This window comes from Sebastes fasciatus, chromosome 21, assembly GCF_043250625.1.
Source record: "Sebastes fasciatus isolate fSebFas1 chromosome 21, fSebFas1.pri, whole genome shotgun sequence".
Lineage (NCBI taxonomy): Eukaryota > Metazoa > Chordata > Actinopteri > Perciformes > Sebastidae > Sebastes > Sebastes fasciatus.
In genome coordinates this window covers 25,046,176-25,066,431 of record NC_133815.1, presented here as the reverse complement: position 1 = coordinate 25,066,431, position 20,256 = coordinate 25,046,176, and the positions used below count along the sequence as shown (strand labels likewise).

At 40.3% G+C, this 20,256-nt stretch overlaps 1 protein-coding gene and 1 long non-coding RNA gene across 5 annotated transcripts; one reads left to right on the top strand and one right to left on the bottom strand.

The window, feature by feature from the left end:
• Positions 1-194: 194 nt before the first annotated feature.
• On the top strand, positions 195-20,215 carry LOC141759686 (putative ferric-chelate reductase 1). Of its 4 annotated transcripts, XM_074621967.1 has the most exons (17): positions 216-297; positions 1,577-1,653; positions 3,072-3,266; positions 3,356-3,507; positions 5,931-6,025; positions 6,412-6,550; positions 7,472-7,660; positions 7,838-7,936; positions 8,037-8,184; positions 10,014-10,127; positions 10,525-10,640; positions 10,879-10,965; positions 15,513-15,610; positions 15,781-15,839; positions 16,905-17,048; positions 18,555-18,619; positions 18,736-20,215. In XM_074621967.1, the coding sequence occupies exons 3-17, from the start codon at positions 3,074-3,076 to the stop codon at positions 18,826-18,828; spliced, it is 1,791 nt and encodes a 596-aa protein (XP_074478068.1). In that variant the 5' UTR covers positions 216-297; positions 1,577-1,653; positions 3,072-3,073; the 3' UTR covers positions 18,829-20,215. The 4 variants fall into 4 exon arrangements, with proteins under 4 accessions (XP_074478069.1, XP_074478071.1, XP_074478068.1 ...); XM_074621968.1 differs by lacking the exon at positions 1,577-1,653 and having other exon boundaries at positions 195-297; XM_074621969.1 differs by lacking the exons at positions 16,905-17,048; positions 18,555-18,619; positions 18,736-20,215 and adding an exon at positions 16,334-16,869.
• Positions 3,640-10,601, bottom strand: LOC141759690 (uncharacterized). Its single transcript, XR_012592175.1, has 4 exons — positions 10,467-10,601; positions 5,149-5,211; positions 4,482-4,565; positions 3,640-4,382 (listed from the first exon to the last, which is right to left on the bottom strand). It is a non-coding gene; the product is annotated as an uncharacterized LOC141759690 (long non-coding RNA).
• Positions 20,216-20,256: the final 41 nt, after the last annotated feature.

Below are 20,256 nucleotides of genomic sequence, written 5' to 3'. Positions count from 1 at the left end.
TGAACCTGAAAATTAGCATAATATGGGACCTTTAAAGTGATGTGAGTAAAAAAATGATTTAATTATATAGATCATTACATGATAAAATGAATGTCACTCCTTCAACTTCTTTCAAATGTCACTTATTTGAATTCAGAAAGTTATAGAGATTTAGTAAGGGAGCTGAGGGAACATGTATTTGCTAGAAGAGAACTTCCATGGAAAGTTGAGGCAGAAGAAGCCCCGCCCTCTGAGGGCCAACACAACTGTGTGTATTCAGGGTGAAGACAGGCTGAGACACGGCAGCTCAGGGTGGAGGTAAGACCAACACACTTTCATTTAGATTAAGTGTAGTAGTTAAACTTTTTAAAGTGTCTGTGAGACAGCAGTGTGTGTTAGAAGGTCTCTTACAGTACATGTTGAGGGATGAGAATTAGATGCTACAATAGAACTCAATATTTCCATTTTTGTCTCGCACAATAGATAAGATATGGCTGTTGGATCTTGTGACTCCAAAACATTGTTTTTCAACCTCAATGCAAAAGTTTAATTATTTAATTCCCCTTTATTTATTGTATTATTCAATGAGAACTAATTATGTCTTAAAGGTTGATTATTGTCTCTGGTTCACTTTCTAGTGAGCCACCTCTGATCTGTTTGTGTAAGAAGAAGCTAAGAGAAGTTCGACTTTAGGTCTCAGATGAAGCGGTTTGTTATCTCAGAGAGCCGGTTGAACTCCGTCTCATCTGCAGTTGACTGATTATGTCGTGGAGCTGATGGCAGCGTGTCTCCGTCCAGCCTCTCTCTACTGACTATACAGAGATCATGTCAGCCAGTGAGTCAGCTCCACGTTGGAGGTCCACACCCACTTCCCTTTGCTATATGTATTAATATCATTCTATTATTAAAGATAAAGCACCGGAGTTGTTTTATTTCGTTTCGCTTTAGTTTTTACACCCTATTTCGTTTTTGTGTTCATCAGCTAGAACTTTACAGCTCACAACAGCTCAGTTGACTCTCTGTGACTCTTTTAAGATACACTCCCTCATTTTGTTTAAAGGGGACATATCATGCTCATTTTCAGGTTCATAATTGTATTTTGGGTTTCTACTAGAACATGTTTACATGCTTTAATGTTCAAAATACACATTATTTTTCTCATGCTGTCTGCTTGAATATACCTGTATTCACCCTCTGTCTGAAACGCTCCGTTTTAGTGCAGTTCAATGGAATGGCAACGGAATTGCGTTGCTAGGAAACAGCTTGGGGCCATGTTTACTTCCTGTCAGCTGATGTCATTCACATACACTGCAACAGTAGATAAACTGGGACCGATTTAGAATGTGTACATTTAAAACTGTGAAATGGTCTAAATATTGTACATTTGTGACATCACAAATATGATGAATTAAATAGTGAAGATAGGTGAACCTGTGGTGTAAATGTTCTTCTTAATAGAATATAAAACATGAATTCAGAGTTTTATTGCAATAAATAAGATTCACATTTGCAAATGCGGATCTCTGACCTCGCCGGACTGAAGAGCGAGAGATACTGTTCAGACAAAGATACTTATACATATTTTTACCCTCGGCAGGTGTGCTACTGTCTGTAGGTGACCTCACGTCTCGGGTGTTTCTATATCCTCTGACAACGTTGGCTGTGAATCTGAAGGTGAATTCCCCGACTCGTCTAGTCCGTGCAGACATTTAGTCAAGTTAATGAACTTTCCTTAGATCACCTCAATGAATCATATAAATTCATAAAGTGGTATGCAGCGCCCTATACAGTATATTAAAAAAGTCCACTCCTTTATTACTCCATATATAATATAAGCAGATGCAGGGTCTGAAATGAACTTTCTTCACTTCCAGCCACTGTGACAGACAAGTATTTTTTTTGTCTGCCACTCAAAAGAAAATTCTGCCACTTTTGAAACCTCTGCGCTAAATGAAGGAATAACATTCTAGATCTGAAGTCAATGTTCGATATATTTAACATAATAAATATTATATACATGATAAATTACAGTGTTGGAATTACACCGTAGCTTCTGGGGGAGCCCTGTTTTTGGGGGCAGGGAGGGTACTGTATACACAGTACTGTACTGTACTTTGTTATTGTCATCTATAGCGGTTATTTGCATAAAAACACAATTCAAATGATTATGATTATTTAAATATTTGCTTGGATTAAAAAAAATCTTGGTGAATTGTTATGAAGTTAAACAGGTCATAATTCTCTCTCTATTATCTATTTCATATTGATGTGGAAACATCTCCTTCAAACAACTGGATTTATTCAAGTTTCTCACCAAAAATTTCATTTTATGAGATTACATTTGAACGCATCATGATAACGTTGTAATTTACCTTCACCCAGTAGTCATTTTGCTTGACAGACTTTGATCGTCTCATAATAATAACTCAATGGCACCTCCATTAACGTTAGTAGCTCCGTTATTTAGCCAGTCAGGACTGTTTTGCTAACGGTTGCTAACAGCTAACGTTACTAACTCTCCTGCTGATTTCAACACAGATTTGTTGTTCACAGTGTCGCATTATCTGGGAAAAAAATAGGGTGCGTCCTTCAGGTTTAGTAGCGTCATGCTTTTGAGCGCTTTTTTTTCTCTCCGCCTTGTCTTTGGTCCAAAACAAACTGAAACATGATACAGCATTCGTATGCGTCATTGTGCAGCGTAACTGTGGGAAAGCATCAATAAGAGGATTGATGGTCACAGAGGCATGAGATGCCAAGAAAGCGGACAACTACGGTTCTCTATTCCCATCTCTAGCATTTTCCCTGCCTGCCAAAGTGGCGGTTGTCCTGATGATTTCACCGGCCACTACCAACAATTATCCCCGCATTTGGCGGGTGGCGGGTGCTAATTTCAGACCCTGAGCACATGAATATATAAATATCAAGTATTATAGAATTACTGAGACACCAAAATACTATGAGGTGTTAAAATGTAATCATAGGCGATGTTGTTAATTGAACATAATTCACCACAGGGTGAGGACAGTCTCAGAGGTGTGGAGAAGGGATGTGGAGGATAAGTTTACAGATTCTGGATCTCTTCTCTCCACCAGCAATGTGGCGTTCATACTTCCTGCTGGCGGTGTTGACTGGGAGTGTAAAGCCAGTCTCAGGATACAGTAATGGGAAGGTGAGTATTGCCTGTGGAGACATGATGCCTCAGCATGGTTACGAGCCCAGCCCGGACCCTCCTCCATACAGCATCACTGTGAACAAAGACACGTTTAGTCCCCAGGACAACATCACAGGTATGGCTGCTAAACTTTAGTTGTAAAGCCCACACATCATCTCTCCTGTTAGCTGACATCTAGTCTTTCCTCCCATCCTCCATCCCCAGTATCTTTACAAGTGGCCTCCTCCAACCCCACGTTTTTCAGGGGGTTCCTCATAGAAGCTCGGGATGCTGAGAAATTGGACTCCCCAGCAGTGGGTTTCTTCATCCTGACTGACCCCCATGAGTCCCAGCTGCTCCAGTGTGGCCACTCTCAGGTATACAGGAGGTGATGCTCCTAAATGTCTCATGAACCAGCTTTCTATTCACACCGTGTGCCCCAAACATCCCTTCCCTTACACTTGTCTCCTGCCTGTGTTGTATAGGAGCTCTGTGTGAAACTACTACTGCAGAGACCCACAGGCAATTGGCCTCAATTACTTGAGTGTTGACACCAATAAATTCACAGATTCCAGAGCGGGAGACGTGCATTCAGTTCAACACTACCAAATGTATTGAATTAAAGGGAAAAATGATTGGAAATGGATAACCCTAAAAAAAGAGAGGGCAATCATAAATTAACAATATTTATTCAACAATAATAGAAAGTTAAAACAGTTTTTCCATAAAAACTCCAACTGACCTCCCTTTTTAAATTAGAAACCAAAAAAATACAAAAAAATGCCAGATACTAAGGTAGGGTACTGTCTGCGGGGAGATTCTATTGTAACCCCTCTTTAAACCCAACATGTGAGCATAATATGAACTATTTCTCTACACTGCAACCAGCACTGCAAATAGATAATGTATGAAACTGTAAAAAGTGACTATCACACTTTTGGGCCTACCACACGGCATGGGAAGAAGAGGGGAAATACCACGATTAATCAACCCCCCGCAGGTCTCCCACTGCCTGGAAGAACAGAAACAAAAATTCAATGTAATATGAATCAGTTGGTTCTGGTTTACAAAGAGTTAAAAAGTATTTCAAATAATAACCACCACAATGCAACAGTCTGACTTGGATGTGTCCAAATTAACAAATGGGCAGCTGGACACAGTCTCTCTCTTTTAGTCCATGTAAAACATTCAGTAGTCACAATCAGGCTTCGGTGTTAAATACATCTAGGCAAAGCAGCAATCTAGCTTCAATCTGAAAAAAAGAGGGGGAAACATGGTAAAAATCAAATATTTCTACCAGAATCCCTCAGAGGGAGTAACCCTCCTACATTACCAGCCTACTTTAAATTACCTTACTGCTCAGGGCCCTACTTCACTGCAATCACTGACTCTGCTGTGGCTCAACCAAGGGAGAGGCAAAAGGCTGAATCCTTCCCTAAAAAGGATAGATTGACCATATTACACCTAAAATATAATACGAAATTAACAGTCCCATATTATAAAAAAGTGAGATTTTCATCTTTCTTTATTATAAAGCAGGCTTAAGTCCTATATAAATACTGTGAAAGTATTGAAACACTCAATCCACAGGGAAATACACACAGCCCGTATTCAGAAACTCTGCATTTGAAACAAGCTGTCAGGATTTCTGCCCATTCGTGATGTCACAAATGTACAATATTTAGACCCTTGACACAATTTTAAACGTAAACATTCTAAATGTGTCCTAGTTTATCCTGGTTGCAGTGTATGTGAATGTCATCAACAGAGAGGAAGTAATCATGGACCCAAGCTGTTGCCTAGCAACGCAATTCTGTTGCAATTCCGTCAAAAATGCGCTAAAACGGAGCATTTCAGACAGTGGGTAAATACAGACATATTCAGGCTGACAGTATGCGGAAAGTAAAGTTTTTTTTTAACATTACAGCATGTAAACATGTTCTAGTAGAAACACAAAATACAAGTATGAATCTGAAAATGAGCATGATATGGGACCTTTAAGTTTTTCCGCAACATACCCTTTCAGTACGGGGTTACAGATCATCACTCTGGACGGTTCAGGACACAGCTGCACTACAAATCTATAGACAGAGGAAGTGGTTAAACTCACAATAAAACAATAGAGCCATTTTTTGTGACCGTTCCATGTTGGTTTGTGCTGACCATCACTAGTCTCAGCCATTATTTGAATACTGGCTTATTAATTTATGGTAACACTAATAACAGGATCAAATGGAGGTATTATTATATTGTGGGTACAACAACAGTTAATAAAATCTACCCTGATGTATTCTTTCCAAACAATTTCTGCTCAACACGGTGTTGATAAATTATATTTTTGTATTTATTTCATAATGAACCTGCAATGTTTCTCCTTATTTCCTTTCAATGACTTTGATTAACAGTTTCTGTCCCCCATGACTGTGTAAAGTGCTGTTTCAGTGGTAGTTCCATCCCGGCAGTAAAATACTAAATATTAGCTGTCGACTTCACCAGTATAGAGATGGTGATATTGATCAAATTTTAACACACAGATATTGATACTTACTTGATACACACACTATTGAGCACCTGTAATAACAAACCGGCCAGTGGTGCAGATTAAATAAACCTGGACTGAATACATCTACTGTTGCTCACCTCTGGAAGTCTTGTAAAGGCTGATAAAAAAGGTTTCCATGTCCTGTAAGACAACCTGTCTGTTGACCACTAATCCGTGGCAGTATGGATGAAAATTATGTGTTTAATGTGTTTGTTGTGTGTGTGTGTGTGTGTGTGTGTTGCTGTGAATCATCTGAAGGGATCTGGGGTGAGTCACAGGAGAGGCAAAAGAAAGACTCATGTTCAGGCCGTGTGGACGTCTCCAGAAAACCCTCCACAAAGAGTCCAGTTTCTGTAAGTATGCATTACACTTCAGTTCAATACCAGGTCTGAGTGCATTTGATTGCACTTAAGTACAGACCCAGACACAGTCATTGTATTGGAAGACACAATCTGTGATTCAATAACAGGCTAAAAGTCCAAACACTATTTAAAGGGACTGTTTGTAAGAATCAGAAATTGCTTGTTAACAGCGACACCTGTGGCCGTTAAGTCAACGAAAGTCAATGCTGATCCTGGCGTTGGCTTTTCTTGCCTCAGCAATGATTTATACGTGTAAAAAGTTACAAACAGTCCCTTTAAAATATGTCATAATTGCTTTCTCGCTGAACACTACAACAGTCTGGCCTACGAGCTTCATACTTCACTGTCTGAAGGTGTGTTTAATATGTGTGTTGCAGTGTGACAGTGGTACATGAGTACAAGGTTTACTGGGTGAGGATTGCAGGCCCTGAGGTCTCTCTTAGAGGAGCGACTGCTGTTCCACCAACTGCTGTTCCTGTTCAAACCACCAGCAGCGCCACGGCTCTGTTCACACCGGTCAGTGTCTGACGTCATAGTATTATGTGCACCATTTTCATATCAGTAAATAATAACTACACATTCATTTTGATGCATTATTCTGAAATATGTGCCGGACAGTGTTGTAGAACATGCAGTGACTTGGAGAACTCCATGAATGAATATAGTACGGGGTTTTAATTGTCGATTATTACTATTATTTACAAATTACCACACGTTTCTTAACCTTTCTAAATATAAATAAAAATAATAATAAATATAAATGACATTTATAATTAAATGAAATGGCCATTAAAAGGCAGACGGCAGCAGACACACACAGCTGACACACACAGCTGACACACAGCTGTCAGCTGGTGTGAACACCCGACGTGTGAATCACGCAGCCGCCACGCAGCTGCCACGCCGCTGCTACGCAGCCGCCACGCAGCCGCCACACGCTCCTGACATTCACTGTGTCCCGGTCTCCATTTGGTTCCTATACCCTGTTGAACTGTGAACTGTCACAACTAACATAAAAAACTATCCAAAATTATAAAAACTAAGCCTCAAAATATGATATGGTTGAGCTAACACCTTTCTGAAGCAACAGCATTTAACAATAATTTAAAATGTAAAGGTAGACTGTTGGATTGCCTTACAACATACAGTACAGGGGTTTCTACTGTATATGCCCTCATTGTTTGCTACCAAATTCAGTAAATTCATATAAAATGAGTGTGAAGATGACTCCTTGGTGGAACTCTTCCCAGCTCATACACATCACACTGAACATTAGTATTCTGTGATAACTAACCATTACTGCCCCTGTTGCTTTAGATACAGTACAGATTCAGATTCTTCCTGCAGTAGCTGTAAAGAGAACTGTTGAAATGAAGGGTTATAGAATAGAACTGTGAGCTACATGTCTGAAGTGTTTTCTGTCTCCTTCCTCCTCAGTTTAGTTCAGCGGGGTGTGCCCACAGTAAAACTTGCCTCAGAGACCCGGTGGGCTGTCACCCAGAGTCAGACCTCCACTGTTTCTTCCTGTCGTTCATCACCGATCAACAAGGACGGAGTGTGATGTTTGAACTGAGTGGACCTGCTGAAGGTTACGTGTCCTTTGCCCTGTCTCGGGACAAATGGATGGTGAGTTTCATCACTGCTGACACGAGCACTCTGTACAGTGCTTTGGTTTTGATGGATGATTTTTGCTTGCTCTTAGTCCTTGTGATGTATTTTTTGTTGTGTTATCGTTCAGTGTCCTCTTACAGTTAAACGCACTGTAAAGAGATGTACAGTATGTAAATGTTTCTGCCATTGTAGGGGGATGATGACGCCTATCTGTGTGTGAATGATGGAGGCAGAGTTAGCATCAGTGCTGCTCATGTGTCTGGACGAACACACCCTGAGCTGGCTACAGAGGTACAGTATACACACTGAGACACACACGGATCATCATCAGCTACGGTAACAGCAGCTGTCAGCTGTCGGCTGTCAGCGTTGACCTCCTCTCTGTCTCCAGGAGGACCTGTGGGGTCGGGCATGGAGACTGGCCGACGGGGTCATCCAATGCCGTTTCCAAAGAAACATCATCCACCCTCAGGTGGAGGACAGGTTCAACTTAAACCAGAGCTACTTCCTGTTTCTGGCACATGGGAGATCTCACCAAGGTAAGGCAGCAGTGACAGGTATGGCCTCTATTGGCTTCCTGTCAAAAAAAATAATGACCAGTCCTTGATGCAGTCCAGTGACCAGAAAAAAATAGAACAGCTGTACAATTTAATGCAATATGATACTACTTTAATGCTTGACAACTGCTGTAATTATGTTCAAGTTTATGACAGTTTCTGAGGCTACTAACACTAATGTAATGCAAACAAATGTGATACTACCAACTGCAGCTTAAACAGTGATCATGTAGTTGAGCGAAGACCTCTCTGTTACAGAGCCAACCAACATTATGCTGATGAACCCACAGGTGACGCATTTATATCAGGCAAGCCTTTTTCCTTTAAATTCCAATTATATGCAACTCATTTTTATAACAGCGAATAAGTTTGGAAAGAAAAGTAGGATGTAAGGAAGTGTTTGAATGGATTTGCAAAGTCACACTGAACTTATGTGCAGAATAAATCAGGACACTTACATCAAGGAAGTATAAAGTGGTTCTACAGTGGATGGAAATGTCTCTGCTGTTTGATTAATCTGAGCAGTAACTAATGTTTCTGCTGAGAACTAACAAACACAATACATGCAGATCTTAATTATTACTGACTGAACTTCTCGCATAAAGAGCGCATCGTTTTTCTGCTAGCCTGCACAATCACTACTTCATTCTGCATCATAACAGAAAGTTGAACTTGAGTAAAGTTCAATGTGTCGTACAAAGGTAGAACATGACATAATGCACGTCCAGCATCACACGTTGCCAATTGTTCTTGTGAACTGTGAAATGAAACACGTTTACACATTACTAATAACGTTACTAACGCTTGAAGACGTCAAGGTGATGCCCAACACACACCAGTTCTCCCTGTCATGCAGCAGCAGCGTTAAGCCCGGGACACACCAGGAACGTCAGCAGCGCGTGGCGGCTGCGTTACCTGTTGTTTTTTATTTCGGCGTCCGTGTTAACAGGTTAGAGTAGCCACACTGCCCGCGTGAGACGCAGCTGAGTCTCTTCTAGAGAATAGAGGTCTTGCCTATTTTTGACACGTTTATATTGACATCATACCAGCAAGATTACTACAGTTTCGATGTCTATCTGTAGAATATGTTACGTTGATGAAAAAAAAAGTAAAGACTTTTTTCAGTTTTTTCTGTGGACAGAATTCCTTTATTTGTTTACACAAGGCTTTTATTCTGAAATATGTGCAGGACAGTGTTGTAGAACATGCAGTGACTTGGAGAGCTCCATGAATGAATATAGTACGGAGTTTTAATGGTGGATTATTACTATTATTTACAAATTACCACACGTTTCTTAACCTTTCTGTGTCTAAAATAAATATAAATTATATTTATAATGAAATGAAATGGCCATTAAAAGGCAAACTCTATGTAGAAAGAAAGGGCTGACAGCAGCAGCTGCAGCAGCAGAAACACAGCTGACACGCAGCTGAAACGCAGCTGGTGTGAACACCCGACGCGTGAATCACGCAGCCACCACGCCACGCAGCCGCCACGCGCTCCTGACATTCCCTGTGTGTCCCAGGCTTTAGAGGCTTCCTGCTCTCTGACCAGCTGGCTGCCGGTGGAAGCAGGCCACAACCGTCGAGGGGGGGGTGCATGCCAGGGTAATATGCTCCTGACTAGTCACTTCTTCAGTGAGAAAACTTGCTTCAGTCAGATCGTCAAGAATAGCTTACATTGCTTCCTCTTCTACTACTGCTGGGAGGCAAAATATCACTATTCTTGTGTTTAATGTTTTGTGCGTTTAAAAGGAAGCTTTGTGTAAATTTAGTGCAGAGTAAATATATCTAAAGTTTGTCCTCCACAGGTTTAATCCACAGACACGATCGCCAACCTCTCATCTCCACCAATCAGAAGGTGATCACTGGACATCCAGAGGATCTATCTGGCTCCCGCTCCCCCCTGCTCATCAAGTTCCACGGTTGGTCTCTAGTATCGGCTCAGTATATTAACACAATAGCACCGTTTTGGACAGACCAACGAACACAGCAGAGTACTGAATCTTTCTTCAGCTTGCTTCATGTTGTCTTCACTCTCAACGATATCCATCAGACACAAGCTGACCAATCACAGTTCGTGTCCACAGGATCACTGTAGTCGCCGTAGCTCTGGTGTCAGCTCTGATGTAGCCTACTACAGCAAACATTAACATCACTGAAAACTCATCGCAATCAAAAATCTCTAATAAGAATAAATTCAGATTGAGGACCTCTTCCAAACAAACATAATATGATGATGTATATGATCAAATAGATCTTACCCATTCATTCAGTCTAAGACAGTGGGCCCTTTATGGTAGCTGTGGTCTGTTCTCTCAGGTGTGTTGATGCTGACTGCCTGGATGTGGACGGTGAGCACAGCCATCTTCATCGCTCACCACTACAAACACTCCTGGCCTGACACAACTCTGCTGGGACAAAGGCTGTGGTTTCAGGTGAGAGCACCACTATATACAGTATCGGTTACCATGACAACAAAACTTCCAAACCTGGGATGTGCTCTGAAATGTCTTCATTAACGGAATCATTCACAAACAAATGATTTGTTTGCTTCTCTCCGTCTCTGGTGGGTAATAACACGGCAGTGAACCGGTCTCCATCATGTATTTACAGTAGTCCACCTCCCTCCCTCTCTCTCTCTCTCTCCCTCTGTCTCTCTCCTTCTCTCTGTAGCTCCATCGGACCATGATGGTCTTGGCTGTGGTTCTAACTGCTGTGGCCTTCAGCCTGCCTTTCATATACAGGAGGGGATGGAGCAAGGTAAGTGTGTGTGTGTGTGTGTGCATGTGTGTGTGTGTGTGTGTTTGTACCGCCTCCATGATTGTCCACCTGTCCCTCCATCTGTCTAACTGGCATCTCTGAATATTTTGCTGTCTCTCTGTGTCATCATGGCTTGCTCTAGTGTTGGTGGACCTAAAAGTGTGTGTGTGTGTGTGTGTGTGTGTGTGTGTGTGTGTGTGTGTGTGTGTGTGTGTGTGTGTGTGTGTGTGTGTGTGTGTGTGTGTTCTGGGGAGGAGTCTATAGGGTGGATATATGGAGAGAGGAGAAAAAAAGTAAAAAAGTATTAAAGGTAGTTAACTAAGGGAGAGCACAGGAAAGGAAATAACTAAATAAATGAGCAAGGAACATAAATAATAATATAATAATAACAACAACAACAACAACAACAACAACAGTAATAATAATAAAATCCATTACAGTCAAATGTGTGATTAAAAAACAACTGTTAAAAAAAAACATGTGCCCTGTATCAAGCAAATGAGAATTTGTATACTGTATCCCCCTTTTGCATTTCATACACTCAACACACGTATGCTGTACATTCTTTAATAGTCCAATCATTACAAGTGGGCATATTGGTTTAACCACTCTCAGGGATATCAACATTTCATGTTGGTATACTTACAATCCATGCTCTCCAGAACCAAGTCAGAGATGCAAACATTGATGAGTTTCAGCCTGGTCTTCTCTGTAACAATGACTTCCACAGATTCCTGCTGCTCATGTCTCCCTTCATGTCAACATAAAACAAAGACAAAGTTAAGTACAAATCTAAGTAATTGTGATATTCACTTACTGGCATCATCAGAGCTGAGGCGAGGCGTAACGCTGCGGTGAAGAAAAAGAAAGTGTTCTGCATTTTCTTTTTTTTTCTCCTGTTGTTGTTAATAAGCTGATGCCGGTAATGTTGGTTAAAATGAGAGCATATTCCTCCCCTCTCTCCCACCTCCTCGGCTTCACATGGCGTCTTTTTGAACTCGAATTAAGCATGACGTTTCGTGGCTGCCCGATGTTAATGCACTTAAAACACATACCGCGTCACGGCAGGCAGGCCAGCCATTAGGAGTTATGGGCAGCGGGACAGACTTTCCAAATTGGGCCCCTCATCCACCCCGACTCCAGGTCGCCCACTTTCATATGATATTATTATATTATATATTAGGCAATATTCATATTCACTCCAACTTTAAAAATGAGCCCGCTAGCGGGTTTTATCTGCTAGTCTGTCTAGCTCCTCATCTTTGTACGTTCAGCTCTTGCCTGTCATACCTGCTGCTTCAACAGAAATGTGTTCACTGCCTGTCTGATCCTTTCATTTTCTTGTTCTCTCTGTACCCGGGCTTTTATTTTGTTGAGCCCCCGATCAGGGCTTTCCACAAGATATGGAATAGAAAGCCAGTGGTAAACAGTAACCAGCTAGGGGGGGTCCGGGGGATTTTTTTTTTTTTTTTATGAAAGCCCAAATTTGGTGACCTCTGGCACATTCTAATGCTACTATTCAATCATATACACTGATCTTGGGCTCCTGGTTAGCTCAGTCGGTAGATCGGGCGCCCATGTAACAGGCCTCAGTCCTGACCGCGGTGGCCCGGATTCGAATCCGGCCTGTGGCCCTTTCCGCATCCACTCTCTCTCTCTCCCCCCTTTCCAAGACTCTATCCACTGTCAATAAAAAATGGTAAAAATGCCCCCAAAAAATGACTTAAAAAAAAAAATATATATATATATACACTGATCTTTATTAGTGTATATTTTAATGAGTTTGCCTGCCTGATTGTAAATATAGCTAGTGAATTATTGTAAAGGAGAATCAGGCTTCTAGTGTGTTTTAGCCCACAGTCTGTAATAGTTATTAATAATTAAAACCACGTCTAATCCTGACTGATCTGAACTTTTCAAATTTACTGGCCGTTGGCCCCCCTTGGCCTTGGGCCCCCCTGGCCTTGGGCCCGGGGACAGCTGTACCCTTTGCCCCCGCCTGACGGTGGTCCTGATGGCAGGGTGTACATCCATCGCGCTCCATCGAGTCCTGTAGAGGGCTTCGCCTGTGCTTATAGAACTAGCATTACTAGTACATTACAGTACTATTACATTATTAGTGTAACCTTTGTTACCATCACTCAGCTGATGAATTTGTCCATTAAATCATTTGTAATGTTTATTTCTCAGTCTGTCATAGCACTGTGAGGGTATGGGGTGGTTCTGTATGTGTGTCTGTGTTACAACAAGGCTGATCTGTTTATGATTATGATGACATGATATGAGTATTATCTTTGACACGTTAGTCAGAAAGTAGTCTTTTCTTCAGTGAATCAAACGTTATTTCTCTTAATGTTCCCGTAGTTCAGCTTCTTCTGCTGTCAACTAACACTGTTGTGTGTGTGTGTGTGTGTGTGTGTGTGTGTGTGTGTGTGCGTGTGTTCCTCAGGCTTCACTGTGGTGTGTATGAGTGTGAGGTGTGTATGTTCCTCAGGCTTCACCGTGGTGTGTATGAGTGTGAGTGACTCAGCCGTGTTAGTCACATGCTGTTCTGTGGTGTGAGTGCAGTGTTGAATCACTCTAGCATTTGCGCACCCTGACTCACCACAGAGGCTGAGCTTCTACTAAAAAGCTCTAAAACTCTCCTATTTGTAATTACTGGATGCATTTTAGCTTCAGTTAATGTATTGTTCTTCATGACCGTTGGTATATTATTATTATTATTATTATATTGGCACATTATTCATCCCACAACACGTCTCAGAAGATCTCACCTCTGTTTCTGTACTGTCGCCATCACGGGTCTACTCCTAACCAACTTCAGACACCTAAGAGAAGGGATGCACCGATACCACTTTTTTTCAGACCGAGTACGAGTACAAGTACTGACATTTGGGTACTCGCCGATACCAAGTACCGATACGAGTACTTCTCTGTATAAATTGATAAATTAAAATCATTCTTCAGGTAGTAGCAGCAGCATAGGGCAGTGATTGTGATGTAATTGAGTCGTAGCTCTTGTAATAAGTGTTTCTTTTTCTTTAAACAATATATTTATTGAGTTTTTCCCCTTTTTTTCCCCACAAAGGATACAACACAATCAATACAGACAGCAATACACATTAATCCCCGCCCCCCCAACATCAGATAATTACATGAATAAACTTTGCATATATGATAACAAAATAACAGTAGTCACAAAATAAAAAAAAAATAAAAAAGGAAAAAGTAAAACAAAATAATAGAAAAGGAAGAAAGAATATATATATATATATATATATATATATATATATATATATACTGTATATACATACACATACATACACATACATATATACATACATACATATACATACATACATACATACATAAATACACATATAAATAAGTAAAAAACAAATAAAGAGAGAGAATTACAGAAGTAATAGTAGTACAAGAGATAGAGATAGACAAGCTATATACATGCAGAATATTCTCTTAAACGGTCTGACCATGGAAAACACCATTAAGAGAAGTACCAGGATGTAAAAAGGTTACGAAGTCACCCCAGCATTTATCAAAGAGCCATGGTTTCTTTTTAAGATTAAACATAATCTTTTCTGATGGTAAATAAGATGAGAGCTCTTAAAGCCAAAAAGATACACTAGGGGGCTCCTAACCTTTCCAGTGAATGGCTATACATTTACTAACCGTGATTAGGGCTAGTCTGATAAAGCGAATATTGCCCCTCAGATTGACTGGTAAAACTGAGTGGTCCCCCAGTAGTGTCAGTCTTGGGTTGGTTGGGATTTCCGCCTGCACAATCCTTTTAATGATCTCCAGTATTGCTCCAGGCATCTGCATGTCCAGAACATCTGTAAAAGAGTCCCTGTTTCAGACTTACATCTAGGGCAATATTCTGAATAGCTATTATTTATCTTATGGAGGCGTTGAGGAGTCTGAGGAGTAAACCCTGTGAATAAGGTTGAACTGTAAGAGATTGTGTCGACTGTTATAGGAGAATGAATTAGAGCTATCATAGATGGACTTCCACTCAAAGGCCTCGAAGGCATTGCCAATGTCTATTTCCCATTTAACCTTTGCATTAAGAACTTAAACTTTCTGTGAGGCTCATGAGTCTGTAATAGATAAAGGATAAAAAACCTCTTGGATTACATTTTTCTTGCATCATAGTATCTATTTGAAAATATTCCAAAGGGGCAAGTTTTCCTCCAAGCTGCACTCTAATATAATCTCTATCTTGTATATATTTAAAAAAGTGTGCTTAAGGAAGCCCAAAAGAGGATTTCAATTGTTCAAAGGATCTCAAGTTGTCATGCTCAAACAGGTGTCCAAACGTACATATACTGTACCTCTGTTATACCAGTCTTTAATAATGCCATCTCTCAATGCCCCCGGTAAAACAGGATTAAAATGGGATTTGGTCGACCTGTATATGGTAAAAAGTGTTTCTTGGTATTTTCTTGCCGATGTATGACCAGATATCTCACTACAGCGTATCAGCTCCTCTCCCTCTGTGCTTTCTCTCATCCTCTCTGTCTTCTCAGCATGCCGGCTCTCACCCTTACATAGGCTGCACTGTCATGGCTCTGTCAGTCATCCAGCTAATTATGGCAGTTCTCAGACCAGCCCCAGAGTCCCCCAGGTAAGACCTGAAACCAGAATATTAACAACTCCATGACTCGCTCATCACTGTCTCAAATAAGTGGATTTTATCTGTATTCAGTCCTGTGGGAAGCAGTGTTATTTTAAAAAAAAAATTCATTCACATTAGCTGAAATCATACCAGGTCCCATCTTTCTACATAATATGCAGGAGGATCATCTTCAACTGGATGCACTTTGGAACAGGAACTGTTGGCCAGATACTCGCTGGTAAGAAGACGAATTAGAGAGATTATTTTCAACAGAAACTGTATGTGATTCCTGCAAGCTGCAGTTGCTCAAAGTTTGGCTGATGACATGACATGACATGTCTGTCATGAACCGTCACATATCCCTTGAGTATGTGATGGAAAACTAAAACACGGTAAACAGGTTTTGTTGTTCCTGTGAAGTCAGCATTGTATTTATTGACAGTTTTAATCTTTGTTGAGACTCAAGCCTTCCAGTTTGTCAGGTGTCGGTGCCTGCTCAGACCTCCTCCCTCCAGTACAGGCTTGGTGATGTCACATGCATCTGATTTGATCCCTTTAATCATCCCCAAGGTTGAACAATATATTACTTCTTCAATCATTTCTCCTTGAACCACTGTTAGATACCCTATTAATTATTCAAATCACACTGTTACTGCCTCTAATCTAATTACCATCCCCCTACAGTCTTCTATCACTACTGATCCTACTTTTGATACTCCTCTTAAACCACAGAGGGTTTGGATTCATCCATATGAGAGATGTGAGAAGCTTGGTATCAAAATGAAGCAGGCTGGCTGTGTCTCAGGAGGTCGAGCAGTTCTTCCACTAATATTCCACTATTCCACTATTCTCTGGCTCATCCAGCCTAGCATGTTGAAGTGTCCTTGGGCAAGATACTGAACCACAAATTGCTCCCAAAGGAGTAATAATTGAAGTACCTTAACTTACCTTAAGTTAAGGTACTTCAATTAGTGTAAATGTGGTATTCCACAATTCTTACTCAAACAGAACATGGTGAGTGTTGGGCAGCAGGACGGTGAATGTGGGACTGAAGAAATTAAGAAAAATGTAGAATATCTAGTCTTTTAAATCATTATGTCATATTTATAGATTTGTTCATGCCATGATACATTTATCTTATATCTCTTGATCTTTAATGTTTTGAGGAAAAGAAAATCCATATATATATACATATTTTATTATTTCAGCATGAAGTCATTTCTAAATGTGCACAGTGCAGCATAATGTGTGTGTGTGTGTGTGTGTGTGTGTGTGTGTGTGACTGGTCCTCTCTCCCTCCCAGTGGTGTGTGTGTTCCTGGGAGCTGCTCAGCAGGCTCTGTTATTACCCAGCCCCCGGGCTGCTGCAGCGCTCACTGGATGGCTGCTGTGGATCGTGCTGGCAAACCTGCTGCTGCTGGTCCATTCCTACAGACTCAGGAGGACAGGTACTGCAGCACCATGTTGGTGTATGCCGACACACTGAAAAATGAAGTTTCAAGCAAATGTGTGATTGTTGGACAGAATTGCATTTTGACAAATGTGAACGATTTGTGATCATTCGTGGTTAGGTTAGGGGAGGTTATCTTTATCGTCCCGCGAGGGGAAATTAGTTCACATAAAAACAGAATACAAAAAGACGACATCGTCGACACATCAACATAATAAATCACAGAGCTAGAGCAGGGAACGGGAATTTGTACCCAAGTAAACATATACAATCGTGCAAATATGCAAATGTGCAAAGTGTGCAATAGTGTAAGGGAAGTGCAAAGAGTGCAGCCAGAGTGCTGTATGCTATTGAGCATCTTAATAGCACTTGGGATGAAGGAGACGTGGAATCTATTAGTTATACCCCCGTGACAACGCAGTAGCGCTCCGTGTGTACGTCCTTCTGTCCGTCCTTCCATCCGTACTCGTATTAAGAGAATAAAGTCATAAAAAGAAAAAGAAAATAACACGTAAAATTAGTACTACTATACTACTGTACATATATATACTAATATTATGACTTTATTCTCATATTACAACTTTTTTTTCTCAAACTTCTGACTTTATTCTCATAATATTATGACTTTATTCTTGAAATCTGTTTTATTTTTTTTCCTCAATGTGACCCTAGTACTCCGTCATACCGACGTACCATAGACTACAACAATGATAAATAAAAATGAAAATGTAAACAGTTATTCATTTCCATTTTTAAAAATCCACGGGGAGCCACTGGAGAGGGGCTAAAGAGCCGCATGTGGCTCCAGATTTGCAGGTTGCAGACCCCTGCCCTAACCCTAACTGTACTGTGGTGATTACATTGACATAAAAATGATGTTTCATGGTGTGCAGATCCCGCCCACTCTGTGCAAGCACCCTGATCAGCCTGTAGGACTCGCTATAGTCTCCCACTGCCACTGTGTTGATCCAGTCCACCCTAACCCACCAGTGCACTCTTCAGTATATGCTTTTAATTGTCTGCTGTCAGCTGTGGATTAGCTCTTAAAGCCTAAACAGGAAACAGTCTGTATTACTTGTTTGTTTCAATTAGCGCTGAGTGCTGCTGCTGGAAAACAATTGTTCTGTTCCAACACATTATGACTAAACCTACAAGTTATTATAGTGTGTGTGTGTGTGTGTGTGTGTGTGTGTGTGTGTGTGTGTGTGTGTGTGTGTGTTATGGGTGGGTGTATTTATGTGGGTGTGTGTGAATGTGAATGCCAAATAGCTTGGAAATGTCACCACTCTGTACTAGTATTTTAATGACAGACCTAATATGAACTCTACCATCAGTGGGAAGTGTTCTTTCACTGTGCACGGATGTACTGATATACAGGTTTTTCTGCATCACATTGTTCCTGAAATAGATTTATCTGAACTAAAACCATATGTGCTGTTTGGTATGTTTTGTATTCCCCTCAAACATATCTGGCTAAATAATTACATACTGTATGTATCCACAGGAAACATGGACGGTGATGACAAAGAGATTTTGTTTGCTCAGTTAGAGAGGCAGCAGCATGGAGAGGTGAGACTTGAAACCACACTTCACTTTCTATTTTTGCTTTCTTTATTTATTGTTTTTGTTGTTTTTGTTTGTTTTTATTTTCACTTTATTGATTCTTCAAGTCATTTTATTTCCAGATATCCAAAGTGAAGAAGATGGTGTTAGTGGTGTTCCTAGTGGGGAATACAGGCTTCCTGGCTGCACTTATAACATCCATTGCAAGTGTATAATTATCACAAATGATTATCTATGATAATGTCTTGTAAGTTATTTCACTGTTCATATTACTTCGTACAAATAGTTAATTTCAAAAGTAATGGCTTCCACTATGTGATGACTACAATGACTATCCAATATCCAAACCTGTTCTTAACCTATAAACCTAGATTTGGCAATAGTTAAATATTTCCGGTTTCATGAAACTTTGGTCTTATTTTTGTAATTTTGTCCATCATTTTGATCAATAATAACTGAGATCTAACAAAAGCTTCACTGTGTTTGACATAAAGCACAAAAGATGTCCAACGTGGCAAGAACCAAACGTTTTAGCCGGACTCGTTCAGTAGAGAAAACAAAGAGTAAAGTTATTACACCCATCACAGTTTACAACAGGTCAGCTGAACATGGAAACATTTTGTCCAATTTGTCTACAGGCAAGCACATCATTAATCATATATGGAGGACAAAGTTCCCAATAATACATAAATGATGAACATATTTTTAAATAGAGCAGTTATTTCAAAAAGATTCCTTTGGAAATCAACAACTTAAAAAAAAGCAAAAAAATTAACTTAACTAATTAAAATAAGTGTCCGGAGTTTGTCTATTTTTGAACTCCTCATCTAGCACCACCCTCAGCTCAAACGTCCTGCTATGAAACACTGGTTCAAAGTGTTTAAAGTCCAGACTATCCTATGATTAGCTATTGGTGTTCCTGGTCCAAGAGGTTCCAATTAGAATTATAATGTTTTTTCACAAGCACCACCAGCAGACCTAAATGTTCACTGTTGGCCAGATTCCTGTGTTCCTTTATACTCCATAGAGGGCGAGCCATTTCTATTTTGGTTTATTGAGCAACTTTCCTCTAGTGGCACCCTCAGGCTAAAATGTTATCTCATCACAGGCAGACCACGCTCATGTATCCAAAGAAATAAAGCTAGCCAAAACATTCTTCATATACATCTTTTATTGTTGCACTAATCTCTTCAACACTTGCACGAGTAATACAAAGTAAAAAGCCCCCGCATATTAAGTCATAAAGAGCCCAATAAGCCCCCCAAAAAGCCATGGCAGGGACTTTTCACAGAATGTTTAAACACCAGCAAGCAATCTTGGGATTCGTAAGTTATAATTTAACAATGAAGCATACAAACATGAAATGTAAAACACTGCTGTTTAAGGTCAGTGGAATCTAAGGTCAAGAAAGTAACAAGCTCTAGAAGCTGCTTTTCAGAGTAGCTGGAAATATCAAGGCTTTGTAAATAATAATAAACATTTATTTATTAAAATCATCAAATATCAGTGTTTATATTTAAGAAAATCCCTTTTGAAAATATCTTGTATGTGGTCGTGAAATTCACAATAAAGGAACCGCAAAGAAAAGTGCTGAAAAGTGAATACTGCCTACGATTGCCCTGTTACACACAAGTTGTAATGAT

Bases quoted from the DNA above. Each gene is read 5' to 3' on its own strand.
- LOC141759686 (XM_074621968.1), top strand. From the start codon at position 3,074: ATGTGGCGTTCATACTTCCTGCTGGCGGTGTTGACTGGGAGTGTAAAG. The intron at 3,267-3,355 runs GTATGGCTGCTA...CTCCATCCCCAG, and splicing joins TCCCCAGGACAACATCACAG to TATCTTTACAAGTGGCCTCC. The intron at 3,508-5,930 runs GTATACAGGAGG...AATCATCTGAAG, and splicing joins TCCAGTGTGGCCACTCTCAG to GGATCTGGGGTGAGTCACAG.